Here is a 15,880-nt window from a genome sequence, read left to right on the forward strand (position 1 = left end):
GCTCATTTAGGATGGCAGAGCTGATATCAAAATTATTACCTGAAAGAGTGCTCCTACTAGCAGGAAAGGAGGCATTTTTTATCAGGTGGGCATTTTCAAGCAATTCCAAACATGTGACAAGCTGCCTTGTTCTCAAATAGCCCGTCCTCGGAGCACTGCTTAATTCACATTTAAGTTACACTGGGAACAAATATGTTTCACAGTGTTCAGCTCCAGGTTGCAGAGAAAAACATACTCATAGAGGACTGCAATTATGAGTCATTTCTCTCTGAATCCCTTTCTTTCTCGCCGACTCGAAATTAATGACGACCTTTACAAAGAGGCCGCCTGAGCTTTCTGAGCAAAAGGAGCAATCAGGAGGACATGCATGAACGTGGCAGGCTAGTTACTCCCACGCCTGGGTTTACAGCTTTTAGAAATGGAATTTTTTAGATGTGCTTCTCCTGCAAACATCAGGGGAACATATAATCTCCCCGAGTCCAGAGGCAGTGATGTTGGGTGGAATGCCATTGGCATTAGTCTTTGGGTAAATATCTAGGAGAGGTAAATAGGGAAGGAAGCATCAATCTAATTCAGCTAAGCTGCTGAGGACTCACTACGTGCCAGGCATCGTGAACATTGTTTTCATGGTACTTTATTTCATTTGCATGACTCGCAAGGTTGTGAGCAGCAGAAAAGGCAAAGAAGGAAAGACAGAGGACTAAATCCGCATTTTTTGACCCTGGGGTTCATCTGAGTGACATCAGGTTGATGAGGTGGTTGGGGAGAGAATCCCAATTTCAGTGACCCCAGCATTGACCTTAGGTTACTTATTTAACTGTCCTGGGCTTCCCTGTTCCTCATCTGTTAAATGTCATCAGCTAGATGCACAATAACACTTAGAGTCCTTTTCTTTTAATTAGACCATGTAATTCCTCCCTGGGGCTTCTTTAATACTGAATAAAATTGAAAAAGCATTGGGGTTGCCTTAGCTGGTTTGGCTCAGTGGATAAAACATCTGTGGACTGAAGGGTCCCACATTCAATTCCAGTCAAGGGTACATGCCCTGGTTGCAGGGCTCAATCCCCAGTAGGGGGCGTGCAGGAGGCAGCCGACCAATGATTCTCTCTCATCATTGTTGTTTCTAGCTCTCTCTCCCTCTCACTTTCTCTCTGAAATCAATAAAAAATAGATTTCAAAGAAACAGCATTGGGGTTGAGATTAGAAAATTAGGATTCTAGTCCCCACTTTGTCCTTTCCTGCTGCGACTCAAGGTAATTATCTGGGTTTTTTTTTTAATTCAAAAATAATGTATGCACATAGTCATATAATTCAAACTGTATTAAAAGTTATAAAATGAAAAGCTGGTCTGCTCTCCCTACTAAGCTGTCATTCCCTTTTTCAGGGCCAATGTCTATTAACAATTACTTGAATTCCTTCTAGAAGTTTTCTATTATTCACACACACACACACACACACACACACACACACACAACTTCAAATGGGAGTGAATTTAAAATAAATCTTAGAGATACAGTGTGTTGGGCCATATCACCTCATTATTTTAATATACATTGGCCTATGGTGATAGTCATTTAGGTAATTTCCAGTCTTTTGTTAATAATAACAATAGCTGCCCAGCTGGTTTGGTTCAGTGGTTGAGTATCAACCTATGAACCAGGAGGTCATGGTTCCATTCCCTGTCAGGGCACATGCCTGGGCTGTGGGCTCAATACCCAGTGGGAGGCATGTAGGAGGCAGCTGATCAATGATTCTCTCATCACTGATGTTTCTATCTCTCTCTCCCTCTCCCTTCCTCTCTGAAATCAATAAGAATATATTTTAAAAAATAATAATAGCTGATATTTTTGGACTGCTTATAAGGTGCTAAGCACTATTCTAAGTCTTCCATGTGTATTAACCTCTTTAAATTCAACCATCCTGGATAGAAACCATTGTTGTCACCCCCATTTTACATTTGAGGAAAACGATGCCCAGAAACCTTCTGCGTTTGCCCCACAGACACACAGTACGTGGCAGAGATGAGATTCACACACGTCATTGTCCACATAGCTGTGCATATTTGTCCGAATATCTGACAGATGATAGCTCTTAAAGCAGCAGTCTAATCAAATTACATTTTTGAAAGATCCCTATGATAGCAGAGTGGAGAATGGAACCACTTACAGCACCTGTCCCACTCTGTTGTGCTTTTCTATTTCCTTCCTCGTCTGCCTTGTTAGATGGCAAGCTTCTTACAGGGCCAGCATATTGCCGACTCTTGAAAACTTTTGTGAATAATTACTGAAAGACAGGGAAGCCCTCAGTGGGGGGTGGTATTTGGTATTTGGGCTGGGTTTTAGAGAGTGGATAAAATTTTGGTAGGCAGAAAATGGAAGAAAAAGTGCCTAATTGAGGAAACAGCTAAGGTACAAACACATAGGATATTTGGGTGAATAGCAAATTGTCCAAGTTGGTTGGGGAAAGGCTGCCTGAGGTGATGTGCTCACAGAGAAGACTGGGAAGGGAATTTGGAGGCAGAACATGGGGGAAGAACTATGCTCTTCTGTGTTTGGAAGATTTATTTCAGGCCACACTTAATAACCTGGAGGACAAGGCAGATGAGCAGCTATAAACACTCCCACGTATACCCACGATACTAGTGTCAAATAGTTACATTTATTAAATTTCATATTAATGGAGGGGGCATATTTTCACTCTTAATATGGAATAGCATTGTCCAATAGGAATATAATATGAGCTACAAAAATAATCTAAAATTTTCTGGTAGCCATATTTTAAAAGGTAAGAAGAAACACAATTTATTTAAACAATATATGTTCTTGGACCCACTGTATCTAAAGTATTATCCTTTCAACATGTAATGCAATCCATCTCACTTTGTAGTAGCCACATTCTAAGTGAAGAAGTAACATAAGGCTAGAGGCTACTCTTGGATAATGCAAAAATAGAAGCTGTAGGTTCCAGCTCCTTTGAATAACACTATTAGCTCAAAGAACGGTTAGAATGGCTTATATCCTCCCTGTTCCCCTCCAAGCAGAAATAATGTAAAGTCTCTCTTTCTCTCTCTAAGAAATCATCTTGTCCCAGACTTTTGTATTATGGCCAAGGAAGCTGAGACCCTGGAGGGGGGAGTGGTGTGGGGTGAGAGAGAATTGGAGAGCTGACTTGCTCACTTCTCACTGCTGTCTTCAGTCTCAGAGCTGGCAGGTGGGCACAAGGCTCAGCTCCCTGCCACACATCTGAGGAACTCCCTGGAAGGGGGCCTGGGCACAACAGCTCCCTGCTCAGCCCCACCCCCATCACCCTGCCAGTGGGAAGGGGTGGAGGGAATCTGCCACTCCGGGAGAGATGAACTCCCTGTGCTGTCCTGTTGGCCAGCAGCAGCCGGGGATCAGAACACTGTCACCCACTTCCACAGGGTAGGGTATCAGGCATGGAAGACCAGTTTGATGTGGAAGCAGGAAGAAGAGCAGGGGTTTTGCTGTTGGTGTTGGTATGGAGCAGGGTGCGTATTGCCTAAAAGGTTTTCTGTTATTAAACCATCCTTTTCCTGGCTGTGGCTGGTTTGGCTCAGTGAATGAAGTGTCGGCCTGTGGACTGAAGGGTCCTAGGTTCGATTCTGATCAAGGGTGCGTACCTTGATTGCAAGCTCCTCCCTGATTGGGGTGTGTGCAAGAGGCAGCCAGTCAATGTGTTTCTCTCACATCGATGTTTCTCTCTGTCTTTCCCTCTCTCTTCTGATCTCCCCAAAAATCAATGGAAAAATATCCTCTGATGAGGATTAACAAATCTAATCTAATAAAAGGGCAATATGCAAATTAACCATCACTCCGCCACAAAGATGGCGGCACCCATAGTGGCCTGCGTGGGACGCTGGCATCATCACCCTGGCGACAAGGCCAGCATCCCACACCCTGGCCATAAATGAAGGGAGGGAGGACGTTTGGGCAGGCAGCGGACACAACGCAGGGCTGGAGGTGTGCTCCTGGCAGCTGCCACGCAGCTTGGAGCACGCCCCCACCCCAGCAGACACAACGCAGTGGGGCCTCTGCACGTGAGCTGCAGAGGAAACACCTTTTCTGACTGCTCATTGGCTAAGCTCCCTGTATGCTGCCACTCACAGTGTTCTTGGTAACTTCGGTAATAAGAATCCAAGAAGGTGATCTAGGGTTTTCCCACTACACTCCTGGAGGAAAAAACTAAGGTCCGCTGCTGAAGGGGCTAAGAAATGTCATATCCTGCCCTAGCCGGTTTGGCTCAGTGGATAGAGCCTCAGCCTGCCAACCGCAGGGTCCGGGTTCAATTCTGATCAAGGGCATGTGCCTAGGTTGCAGGCTCCTCCTTGGCCGGGGCCCAGGTCAGGGCTGATGCAGGAGACAACCAATCAAAGTGTCCCTCTCACATTGATGTTTCTCTTTGTCTTTCCCTCTCTCTTCCAAGTTCTCTAAAAATCAATGGAAAAATATCCTCAGGTGAGGATAAAAAAAAGAAAGAAATGTCATATCCTATGAAAGATACATCTTGAAAATGCCTAAAGAAAGTTGTCATTTTTTTGTGGTGAAGGGACTGGACTCCATGTTGATGAAAACACCTTGGTGTCTGCAGCGGCCGGCAGTGGCAGCAGCAGTGGGGTGATGGGGCTGGTGCCTTCCCCTGATCAGCCCGGTCAACTCCCACAGAGGGAGGCCAGACTGCAGCTTAGGCCCTCTCCCCATGGGGAGCGGGCAGAAGCCATCAGTAGGACACCCCCTGAGGGCTCCCAGTCTGTGAGAGGGGGCAGGCTGGGTTGAGGGACCCTCCCCTCCAGTGCATGCATTTCATGCACCATGAATTTTATGGCAGAACAACCAGAATGACTGGTCTCTATGATGCACACTGACCACCAGGGGGCAGACGCTCAACACAGGAGCTGCCACCTGGTGGTCAGTGTGCTTCCACAGGGGGAGCGCCACTCAGCCAGAAGCCAGGCTCACAGCTGGCGAGCACAGTGGGCAGTGGCAGGAGCCTCTCCCACCTCCATGGTAACACTAAGGAGCAGCAAGCAGGTGAGTGGTAAGGAGCGAGGAGTCCCGACTGCGAAAGGGTGCAGGCTGGGCTGAGGGACCCCACCCCTGCCCCAGTGCACGTATTTTGTGCACCAGGCCTCTAGTAAACAAGTAAATAAATAAACCACCCTTTCCTGAGTGGTTAGCTAGGGAAAATGTGCTTATGTCTGTGCCTGTTGGCAGTTGGAACATGAAGGTTTCTGCAGGGTGTGTGGGAGATGATAAGGAGACTCAGGGACATCACTGTCATGTCATTCCTCGCCCACCGAGGTCTCCAATCTGTCCACCGTGAAGTGTTTTCCTTTGTTCCTTTGTCGTGCTAGGTCCAGGGTTATTTAAGCTGTAAGAGGAATGCCTGGGAGGAATGGGGCTGCTTTATCTTGGCTGGAACCGGAAATCCCCTAAACACTAAATCTAAGCAACACTTTCTAGTGCTTATCTTACCCATTAAAAATTTTTTCCTATTATAGTGTATAATAGAGACCCGGTGCACGAAAATTTGTGCACTTGGGGGGCGGGGGGCATCCCTCAGCCCAGCCTGTGCCCTCTCGCAGTCTGGGACCCCTCGGGGGATGACCACTTGCTGGCTTGGGCCTACTCCCCGGGGGATTGGGCCTAAGATGGCAATCAGACATCTCTCTGGCAGCCCAGGAGCCCTCGGCGGATGCCCATTTGCCAGTGGAGAGCAGGCCTAAGCTGCAGTTGGGCATCCTTAGCGCTGCTGAGGAGGCAGGAGAGGCTCCCACCATCACCGCTGTACTGGCAGCCATCAGCCTGGCTTGTGGCTGAGCAGAGCTCCCCCTGTGAGAGTGCACTGACCACCAGAGGGCAGCTCCTGCATTGAGCATCTGCCCCCTGGTGGTCAGTGTGTGTCATAGTGACCAGTCATTCCCAGTCTTTCTGCTGTTAGGGTCAGTTTTCATATTACCCTTTTACTATATAAGATAGAGGCTTGGTGCACAGGTGGGGGCCAGATGGTTTGCCCTGAAGGGTGTCCTGGATCAGGGTGGGGGTCCCACTGGGGTGCCTGGCCAGCCTGGGTGAGGGGCTGAGGGCTGTTTTCAGACTGGCCACACTCCCTTCAAGGTGGGGGTCACCGCTGGAGTGCCTGGCCAGCCTGGGTGAGGGGCTGAGGGCTGTTTTCAGACTGACCACACCCCCTTCAGGGAGGGGGTCCTGCTGGGATGCCTGGCCAGCCTGGGTGAGGGGCTGATGGCTGGTTGCATGCTGGCCAAGGTCCCCAGCAGGGACCCTCACCCCATGAGGGTGTGGCCAGCCTGGGTGAGGGGCTGATGGCTGTTTGCAGGTTGGCCACAGCGCCTTTAGGGTAGTGGTCCCTGCTGGGGTGCCTGGCTAGCCTAGGTGAGGGGCTGATGGCTGTTTGCAGCTGGTCACACCCCCTTCAGGGTGGGGGTCCCCACTGGGGTGCCTGGCCAGTCTGGGTGAGGGGCTGACGGTCGTTTTCAGGCTGGAGGGTGACTGAAGCTCCCAGCCTCTCCTTTTTTCTTTCTATTTTTATTCTGGGATTTATTTACCTTCTATATCTGTCACTGGAGCTGAGAGCTGGCTCCAGCTCTGAGGCCTGGCTGGCTGAAAGCAGGTATCTGGGAATTGTTTGGCTTCTATAATTGAAACATTGTTGCTGTCCTGCTCACTCCAGCTCTGAGGCCGAAAGAAGGTATCTGGGGTTTGTTTAGCTTCTATAATTGAAACATTGTTGCTTTTGGAGCTGTTGCTTCAGGAGCTCAGAGCCGGCCAGCCGTGGCAGGCAGGGAACCTTGGCTTCCTCCTTCACTGGAGCAAGCAAGCCTCATGTTCACGTCAGCTGCGTGGCTGCCGGCTGCCATCTTGGTTGGCAGTTAATTTGCATATAGCCCTGATTAGCCAATGGGAAGCATAGCAGAGGTACAGTTAATTACCCTATTTGTCTATTATTAGATAGGACTAGAGGCCCGGTGCACAAAAATTTGTGCACTGGTGGGGGTGGGGGGGTGTCCCTCAGCCCCACTTGTGCCATCTCACAGTCTGGGACCCCTCGGGAGATAACAACCTGCTGGCTTAGGCCCACTCCTGGGTGGCAGAGGGCAGGCCCAATCCCTAGGTGCAGCCCCTGGTCAGGCTCCGAGCAGGGCCGATTGGGGAGTTGGGGCGCCACCCCCTGTCATGCACAGAGCAGAGCGGATCGGAAGGTTTCGATGCCACCCTCAGTCACGCTCAGGGTAGGGCCAATTGGGGGTTGGGGCGCCACCCCCTCTCACACTCAAGGTAGGGTCGATGGAGAGGTTGTGGCACCACCCCCTGTCACGCACAGAGCAGGGCCAATCTCGGGGTTGGAGCACTGCCCTGTCACACACAGAGCAGGGCCCATCAGGGGGGTTGGGGCTCCATACCCTGTCACACACAGAGCAGGGCAAATCAGGGGGTTGGGGAGCTCCCCCCTGTCACGCATAGAGTAGGGCCGATAGGGGAGTTGGGGCACCGCCCCCTGTCACACACAGAGCAGGGCAAATCAGGGGGTTGGGGAGCTCCCCCCTGTCACGCATAGAGTAGGGCCGATAGGGGAGTTGGGGCACTGCCCTGTCACTCACAGAGCAGGGCCAATCAGGGGGTTGGGGCGCCTTCCCCTGTCACGAACATAGCAGGGCAGATAGGGAGGTTGTGGCCCCGCCCCCTGTCACACACAGAGCCGCAGGGCGATCAGGGGGTTTGGGCGCTGCCCCCTGTCACACTGCTCCAGGGGCCAGGAGGCCTCGTGGCTCCGCTGATCCCGGTGCTGGGAGGCATAGTACCCTTTTACTATATAGGATAGAGGCATGGTGCATGGGTGGGGGCTGGATGGTTTGCCCTGAACGGTGTTCCGGATCAGGGTGGGGGTCCCGCTGGGTGCCTGGCCAGCCTGGATGAGGGGATGATGGCTGTTTGCAGCTGGTCACACCCCCTTCAGGGTGGGGGTCCCCACTGGGGTGCCTGGCCAGTCTGGGTGAGGGGCTGAGGGCCATTTTCAGGCTGGCAGGCGACTGAAGCTCCCAACCTCTCCTTTTTTTCTTTTTTTTTTTATTCTGGGATTTATTTACCTTCTATGGCTATCACTGGAGCTGAGAGCTGGCTTTAGCTCTGAGGCTCGGCTCCAGCTCTGAGGCCTCGGCTGCTGAAAACAGGGATCTGGGTTTGTTTGGGTTCTATAATTGAAACTCTGTTGCAACTCCAGCTCGGCCGGCTGGCTGAAATCATGGGTTTGTTTAGCATCTATAATTGCAACATAGTTGCTTAGAGTGCAAGCTCAGAGCCCAGCAGTGGCAGGCGGGGAACCTTGGCTTCCTCCTTCACTGGAGCAAGCAAGCCTCCTGTTCACTTCAGCTGCCTGGCTGCCGGCCGCCATCTTGGTTGGCAGTTAATTTGCATATCACCCTGATTAGCCAATGAGAAGCATGTCAGAGGTACGGTTAATTACCATGTTTGTCTATTATTAGATAGGATTTGTTAATCCTCACCAGAGGATATTTTTTGCATCTGTAAGAAGAAATAATGAATGCAATACATTTTTTCATGGAGAATTCTGAAAAATAGCCAGGATAGAGTATTTTTCTTTTAGAAATGGAGTAACTACACTAAAAATTTTAGCTAAGAACTATTTTTTTTTTAAGTAGAATACTTAAAAAGCAATATGATAAGACCACTTAGGTATTTTCTACTTGTTGAAAATAATTGCTTTAAAAGTGAAAAAGGGAAATCTTAAATAATATGACTGTCGAGTAATACTCCCTCCACGTTCTGCGTGGAGTAGGGTTCAGTATCTGAAAGAGGAACCGCACAAAAATGAGAGAAAAAGACACGAGATAATTTGGAAATGTCAGGGAGCCAGGCGGGCAAGTCCAACTCAAGGAGAGAAAGACTTCCTTGGATGCTCTGGCTGCTCCAACCTTTTATTTGGTCTGGGGTAGCCCTAGGGTAAGGAGGTTTGTCTGGGGGTAGCCCTAGGGTAAGGAGGTTTCAATGACACATAGATTAGGTCATAACATGACCCTTAGGCAATTTACATGATTAAAGGTAGGGAGGTTGCTTCAGCTATTTACATGATTAAAGGTAGGGAGGTTGCTTCAGCTACCATTATCTAGATTAACTGGGTGGTATCTAGATTAACTGGGTGGTACACAGCCCTGACCTTTGCTAGGGCTTCAAGGTTACTAACTTTTGGGGTGTCTGTCTATAGTCAGCTAATGAAGACAGTAAATGGACTCCGGCATATGACTGTTTAAAATGATCCATTAAATTGATTTTTAAAGCTAATGCAATACATTTTTCAAGGATAATTCTCCTTGAAAACAGCTGATAGACTATTTTTCTTTTAGAAATGGAATAACTCCACTAGGAACTTTAGCTAAGAATTATTTTTTAGTGTCTATAAAAAACAATATGGTAAGACCACTTAGGTATTTTCTAGTGGTTAAGAATAATTGCTTTGAATGTGAAAAAGGAAAATCTTAAATAATTGACTGTTTAAAGTGAGCTACTGAATGGATTTGCTAAGCTCTAAACTTTGTACTATTATGAAATAGATGTTTATGGTTCCTTCTCAACAGTGTGAGTGTTCCCTGAAAATCATGCTATATGAAACCATTTTTTGAAAACATATAAATTATTCAGTATTTGGCTCAATATTTTATGGGGGGGGGATCACCAGATTGAGATCCTTCCCCTCCTTCCCCCAATTGAAAAAAAATATATTTGAAAGCAAGGACATGTATAGAAATGTTCTCCTCTCTCTCTCTCTCTCTCTCTCTCTCTCTCTCTCTCTCAAAAATCATGTTCAAATATAAAATTAATCTTTTTCAAAACTTGCCTTAGGAAGGACTTTCTTAAATTTCAAATCCCAGTCATTTCTCCCCTTACCTTCCATGCCCCTATATCCAGTATTTCTTTTTTTTTTAAGTTTCTTTTTAAAAACAAACAAACGTATTTTTATTGATTTCAGAGAGGAAGGGAGAGGGGAAAGAGAAGCAGAAACATCAATGAGATAACACTAGCCCTAGCCCTAGCCCTAACCCTAACCCTAACCCTAGCCCTAGCCCTAGCCCTAGCCCTAAACCTAACCCTAACCTAACCCTAGCCCTAGCCCTTGCCCTAACCCTAGCCCTATCACTAACTCCCCACTGGGGATAGAGCCCGCAACCTGGGCATGTGCCCTTGACCAGAATAGAACCTGGGACCCTTCAGTTTGCAGGCCAACACTCTATCCACTCAGCCAAACCAGCTAGGGTTCCAGTATTTCTTGAGGGAACATTTTTGCGGCAGCCACAGGTTGAGGTTTGCTCTTCACCAGTACCACTAAGGCCAGCACCAGAGTGAGCCTCTTCTTCAAAGACCCCTGGAGTTCTTCCAGATGTCAGCCCAGAAGATTGTGGTTATAAACCAGCTCTGCATTGCAGTGGCCCCTCCCTACCCACCCCTCCCACACTGGCTAATTTCAAGAGGGCAGGAGTGTCCATGGGTGAAATTCTTAAAAACCCTCACCAGATGTGGTTGAAATTTTTTTTCCTTTTTTCCCCTGTGAAATTGACTTATTTTTAATACATATTTATATTGATTTCAGAAGGGAGAGAGATAGAAACATCAGTGATCAGAGAGAATAATTGATCGGCTGCCTCCTGCACACCCCTACTGAGGATCAAGCCTGCAACCTGGACATGTGCCCTGACCAGAATCAAACCCTCCAGCCTGAAGGCCGACGTTCTATCCACTGAGCTAAAGCAGCTAGGGCTGAAATTTCAATGCTATTATGTGATTCTGTTGTTCAGTGGAGAAACAATTATCACAGGTGATCGTATGCAGGAAAAGCTTTAAGTCATGGAACCATTATGCTTTCTGAAAACCGTAATGTGGACTATCCGAACATTTTTAAATGACTCAGGACACTGGCACATCTTTATTTATTTATTTTTCATTTTTAAATTTATTTGTTATTGTTGATAGTATTACAGATATCACTTCCCCCCTCCCACCTCCCCCCAGTCTCCACTTTCATAATTTTCTCTGCCCCCACCCTCAATACTCAAAATATTCATTTATCTTGTTTAATAGATCTGTCTCCCAGTCATCTAGCAAAGCTTTTGTTGCAAAAACACATTTCTTAACAATTACGTACACAACAAGAAAGGTTTGGACATTTACAGGACTTGAAATGTTTAAAAATTAATACATGGTAACAGGGTTACAAGGACAGTGGTATCTTTCAGTTTATTTTGCTATTTCATTCTCTTTTTTCAAACAATTATCTCTGAAGTCTGAATTATCTCCTTTTCCCCTCCTCCAATATCAACGTTGTAACAATTTGAAGTCTCTTGGCCTGGGAAAAAGAAAAATTATGAATTGACAGGGGACACATACTGACGTCTAGCTGTTACAACCCAAAGCACAGCACACAGTCCTGTACAGGTGACACGTTCCACTGTCATCGGTCCACGTTCTCTACCCTCCGTCGGAGAAGGTGGTCAGGCCCCCAGGACCCAGGGCTCCCATTATGACTCAGCGGCCAGCACGTCTTCGGCGATATTGGGCATCTGGGATTTCACGGGGGTGGGCTGGGGGGTGGTATCGGGCTCCCTCTCTTGGGTCAGCAGCTCAAAAAACAGCTCCTCCACGTTGACGTTCTTCTTGGCGGAGGTCTCGAAGAAGCCGCAATTCCACTTCAGCGCGTAGGCAGCGCCATCTAGCGTGGTCAGCTCCCGGCGGACCTCATCGCATTTGTTGCCCACCAGCACGATCGGGTATTTGTACAGGTTTCCACCCTTGATCTCGCGGATCAGCTCATAGAAGGGCGTCAGCTCTTCCAGGGTTTGCTTTTCGGTGACCGAGTAGACCAGGATGAAGGCGTGGCCCCTGGCAATCTTGAGGCACTGCAAGGCCGGGTAGAGCTGACCGCCAGGTAGGTCGGTAATGCGCATCTTGGTTCCGGAGCCGAAGAAGCCGTCTGGCACATGGTAGATGACATCGGCCATAGGCGCCTGTGGCACGTACTTATCAGAGTAGCAGCTGTTGACCCATCTCTGCACCAGGGCGCTCTTGCCAACGCCGGCAGAGCCCAGGACCACCACGCAGAAATCTTTTTTCTTCTTCGGGATCAGGATAGAGCGGATGAAATTCAGAGTGGGCGAAGGTCGCAGCCTCTGCCCCAGCTTCTCTTTGAGGCCAGAGCAAGAATTGCCCATGGTCGCGAACTGGCACGAAGACGTGGGCACAACTTCTCTGGGACTGAGCAGGCGGAGCCTAGGGAGGAAGAAAGGGAGAGAGATGCCACTTAGAACCTGGAACGTGGTCCCCTGCCTGGCGACGCTGGGGGGTGGGAGGGGAGGGTCTCTCAGCTCGCTCCCCAACCCCACATCCTCCCTCCTCTTAGGCGGAGTTTGGCTTATAACGGACGCCAGGATCGCGCCAACAAGGGCGCTGTACCCTGTGGCTACTGTTTAAAACGAGCAACTAAAACCACAGGAGCCAGGATGCTTGGTTCATGGTGCCAAGAGATACCCACTGCCCACAGCAACTGTCTGCGTGTCATCCAGGGAGGGTACCTGCGGACGATGTGCCCGCCAGTCCACACCGCGCCCCGCGCCCCCCCGCAAGGCCGCCCCTCGCCCCCTCTGCTCCATGCCCCCCCGCGCACAGAGAAAAAATTGGGGTAGAAAAATATAAACCCCAAAGTTAAAGCCTTTACATGCCAGCGAGGTCGAATTAAAAGATAAATAAATAAAATGATGAAAAATGAAACCACAGCTCTTACACCCAAAATGAGTCTTATACCTCAAATGCTAGTGTAAACTATTTTATCCTAAGAAGAGACCTATCCCAGGGAACCAGAAGCATTTGCCTTCAACTACAGGCTCCGTCACTTGCGGGCTTCGCGACCTTTATCAGTATTTGCATCTGCAAAACGGGCAAAACACTATCCACGTCACTGAACTGTTGTGAGCGTTAAATAACAGAATGCAGAACATCGGCATGTGGAAAGGTTTGATCAGTATCTGCTCCGATGTCCCGTAGAAATCCTGGCATGGAGCCTAAATATTTGCCATAATCTTAAAAAAATATTTTGTACTATGTATTGCTGCAATATAACAACCACATCCGCCCCTTTCTAAAGGGTTCTATCTGCCATTTGGTAATCCCTTCCTCATCTACAAAAAGCAACAAATGACGCAATACATTTTTCAAGGGAAGGCTCCTGAAAAATAGCCAGGATATTTTTCTTTCAGGAATGGAATGACGCCACTAGAAACAATAGCTAAGAACTATTTGGTTTTTTTAAAAATAGAATACTTAAAAAGCAAGATGCTAGCGGGCAAATCCACTCCGGACCCGGGCGGCAATGGCGGTATTTGCAGATGCGTCACCAATCGCTTACCTGAAGCTGCAACAGGAGCGCAGCACAACCAGCTCGCTCGGAGGTTCCGAGAGAAATGCTCCCAAAATTCTCCTCCGTTAGACCTGGGGGCGCAGGCTGGGAGACTCCACTTGCGCGATAGGCAGAGGGGGGACCGTCCTTGTGGGGGGCTGGCCGAGCACAGATGCATGCCCACCCCTCCCCCAGCCTTCAGTCCTGGCGTCCCCCACACCTGAGAGTGCCTGTACCCTAAGCCCAGGGCTGGAGGAATGGGGGGCGGGGGGTCCTGGATTCACAGGCACTGGCCTCCGTGGGCTTAGCCATACCAAGATTTCTGTTTTAAGAGACTGCAGGACCTTCCTCGCTGTTGGATTTCCTGTGGTTTAGACAGGTTCCATGTCAGAAGGATGAGGGTGCCCTTTAAACCCAGGGACATTAAGCAGCTATCACATTCATCCCTTCTCTTTCTCTAATGTCTCATTTGATCATCACAAAAACCTTATTTAAAAGACCAGGGCAGGAATAAAGATGCTTTTGGAGGCAAGACACACACTCAGACAGGAAAAACTGGGGTGGAAAATATATATAACCCAAAGTTAAAGCCTTTAAATCCCAGAGAAGTCCAATTAAAAGATTATTAAATAGAATTCACAAGATATGATGAAAATATGAAACCACAGCTCTTACACCCAAAATGAGTCTTATACCTCACAAGCTAGTATAAAATACTTTACCTTAAGAAGAGCCCTGTCGCCCTAGACAGTTTGCTCAGTGGATAGAGCATCCGTCATGGGTTTGATTCCGGTCAAGGGCATGTACCTGGGTTGCAGGCTCAATCCCTGGCCCTGGTCAGGGTGTGTGCAGGAGGCAACCAGTTGATGTGTCTCTCTCACATTGATATTTTTTTTTTTCTCTCTCTCTGTCTGTCCCCCTCCCTTCCACTCTCTCTAAAAATCAATGGGAAAATATCCTCGGGTGAGGATTAACAACAATGACAAAAAACCCACACACAAAAGAAGAGACCTATCCCAGGGAACCAGCACTATACTGGGCCAGAGGATTCAAGGAACTGGGCTACAAAGAGTTCTGAAATATATATAAGCTAGTTAGGATTCACAATTTAGAGATACATATGTCAGGGAAAAAGACAATTAATTGAGACTAACGTTGAAATGAATCAGATGTTGGAATAATGTGAGAAGGATTTTAAAGCAGCCATTATACTTCAACAAGCACTTATACTTCTTTTGAAACAAATAAAATAATAACTTCAGCAAATAAAATATATAAAAAGGATCTAAATGAAAATTGTAGAACTGAAAAATACAATAATATAACTTTTTCAAAAATATGCTTTTATTGATTTTATAGAGAGAGGATGGGAGAGAGATACATAAATGAGACAAACATCCATGGGTTGCTTCCTGCACACCCCTTACTGGGAATCGAGGCCAGGCATGTGCCCTGACGGGGAATTGAACTGGCAACCTCTCAGTGGATGGTACGACACTCAGTCATCTAAGGCACACTGGCCAGGGTTAAACTTTTTAAAACTTCCTAAATGGGTTCAATAGTAGAATGGAGATGACAGAGGATGAATTAAAAAAAAAAAAAAAAAAGCCCTGGCAAGTAGTTCAGTGGTTAGAGCACTGGGCTGCACACGGGAGGGCCTCAGGTTTGATTCCCAATCAAGTGAACTGAGGATAAAGCAATAAAATGTACTTAATGTAAACAACAGAGAGATAATAAACTGGGGGAGGGGTGGGCTGAATAGTCTCAAGGACACATAGGACATTCCTACATTCCTATCATTAAAGTCCCAGAAGGAGGGGGGGAAGAGTGGATCTGAATATTGGAAGAAATGATGACTGAAAACTTCCCAAAATTGGTGAAAGACACAACCTAAGTTCCAAGAGACTGAGCAAACTCTACCAGGATAATTCCAGGGAAATTCATGCCAAGATACATACAGCAGCCTCCCTTATTCGTGGGGGATGCATTCCAAAATCCCCAGTGTATGCCTGAAACTGCAAATATTACCAAACCTTATATATAGCTATGTTTCTTCCTATGCACACATACCTGTTTCATTTATAAATTTGGCAATTTCACAGGTAGAAGATTTGCTCTTACTACAGGTCTTAGCAACCTCAGCATATGATTTTTTTTCTTTCATTATTGAGTGGATAACCTTCACCTTTTCACCATTATTAAGTAAAATAAGGGTTACTTGAACACAAGCCCTATAATACCATGACAGTCAATCTTGATAACCAAGATAGCTACTAAATGATTAATAGGTGGGTCGAATGTATAGCATAGATATGCTGGACAAATCGATGATTCACATCCCAGGTGGGATAGAGCAGGATGGCGGGAGATTTCATGGCACTACTCAGAACAGCATGCAATTTAAAACTTGTGAATTATTTATTTGTGGAATTTTTCATTTAATATT

The 15,880-nt window shown here is 47.4% G+C and overlaps 1 protein-coding gene across 1 annotated transcript; it reads right to left on the minus strand.

The window, feature by feature from the left end:
- Positions 1-11,057: 11,057 nt before the first annotated feature.
- DIRAS3 (DIRAS family GTPase 3) lies at positions 11,058-13,572 on the minus strand. Its single transcript, XM_036347133.1, has 2 exons — positions 13,444-13,572; positions 11,058-12,311 (listed from the first exon to the last, which is right to left on the minus strand). The coding sequence occupies exon 2, from the start codon at positions 12,251-12,253 to the stop codon at positions 11,564-11,566; it is 690 nt and encodes a 229-aa protein (XP_036203026.1). The 5' UTR covers positions 12,254-12,311; positions 13,444-13,572; the 3' UTR covers positions 11,058-11,563.
- Between the last annotated feature and the right edge of the window lie 2,308 nt (positions 13,573-15,880).

This window comes from Myotis myotis, unplaced genomic scaffold (genome assembly GCF_014108235.1).
Source record: "Myotis myotis isolate mMyoMyo1 unplaced genomic scaffold, mMyoMyo1.p scaffold_m19_p_2, whole genome shotgun sequence".
Classification (NCBI taxonomy): domain Eukaryota; kingdom Metazoa; phylum Chordata; class Mammalia; order Chiroptera; family Vespertilionidae; genus Myotis; species Myotis myotis.

Coding starts and splice junctions, on each gene's coding strand:
- DIRAS3 (XM_036347133.1), bottom strand. CDS start 12,253: ATGGGCAATTCTTGCTCTGGCCTCAAAGAGAAGCTGGGGCAGAGGCTG.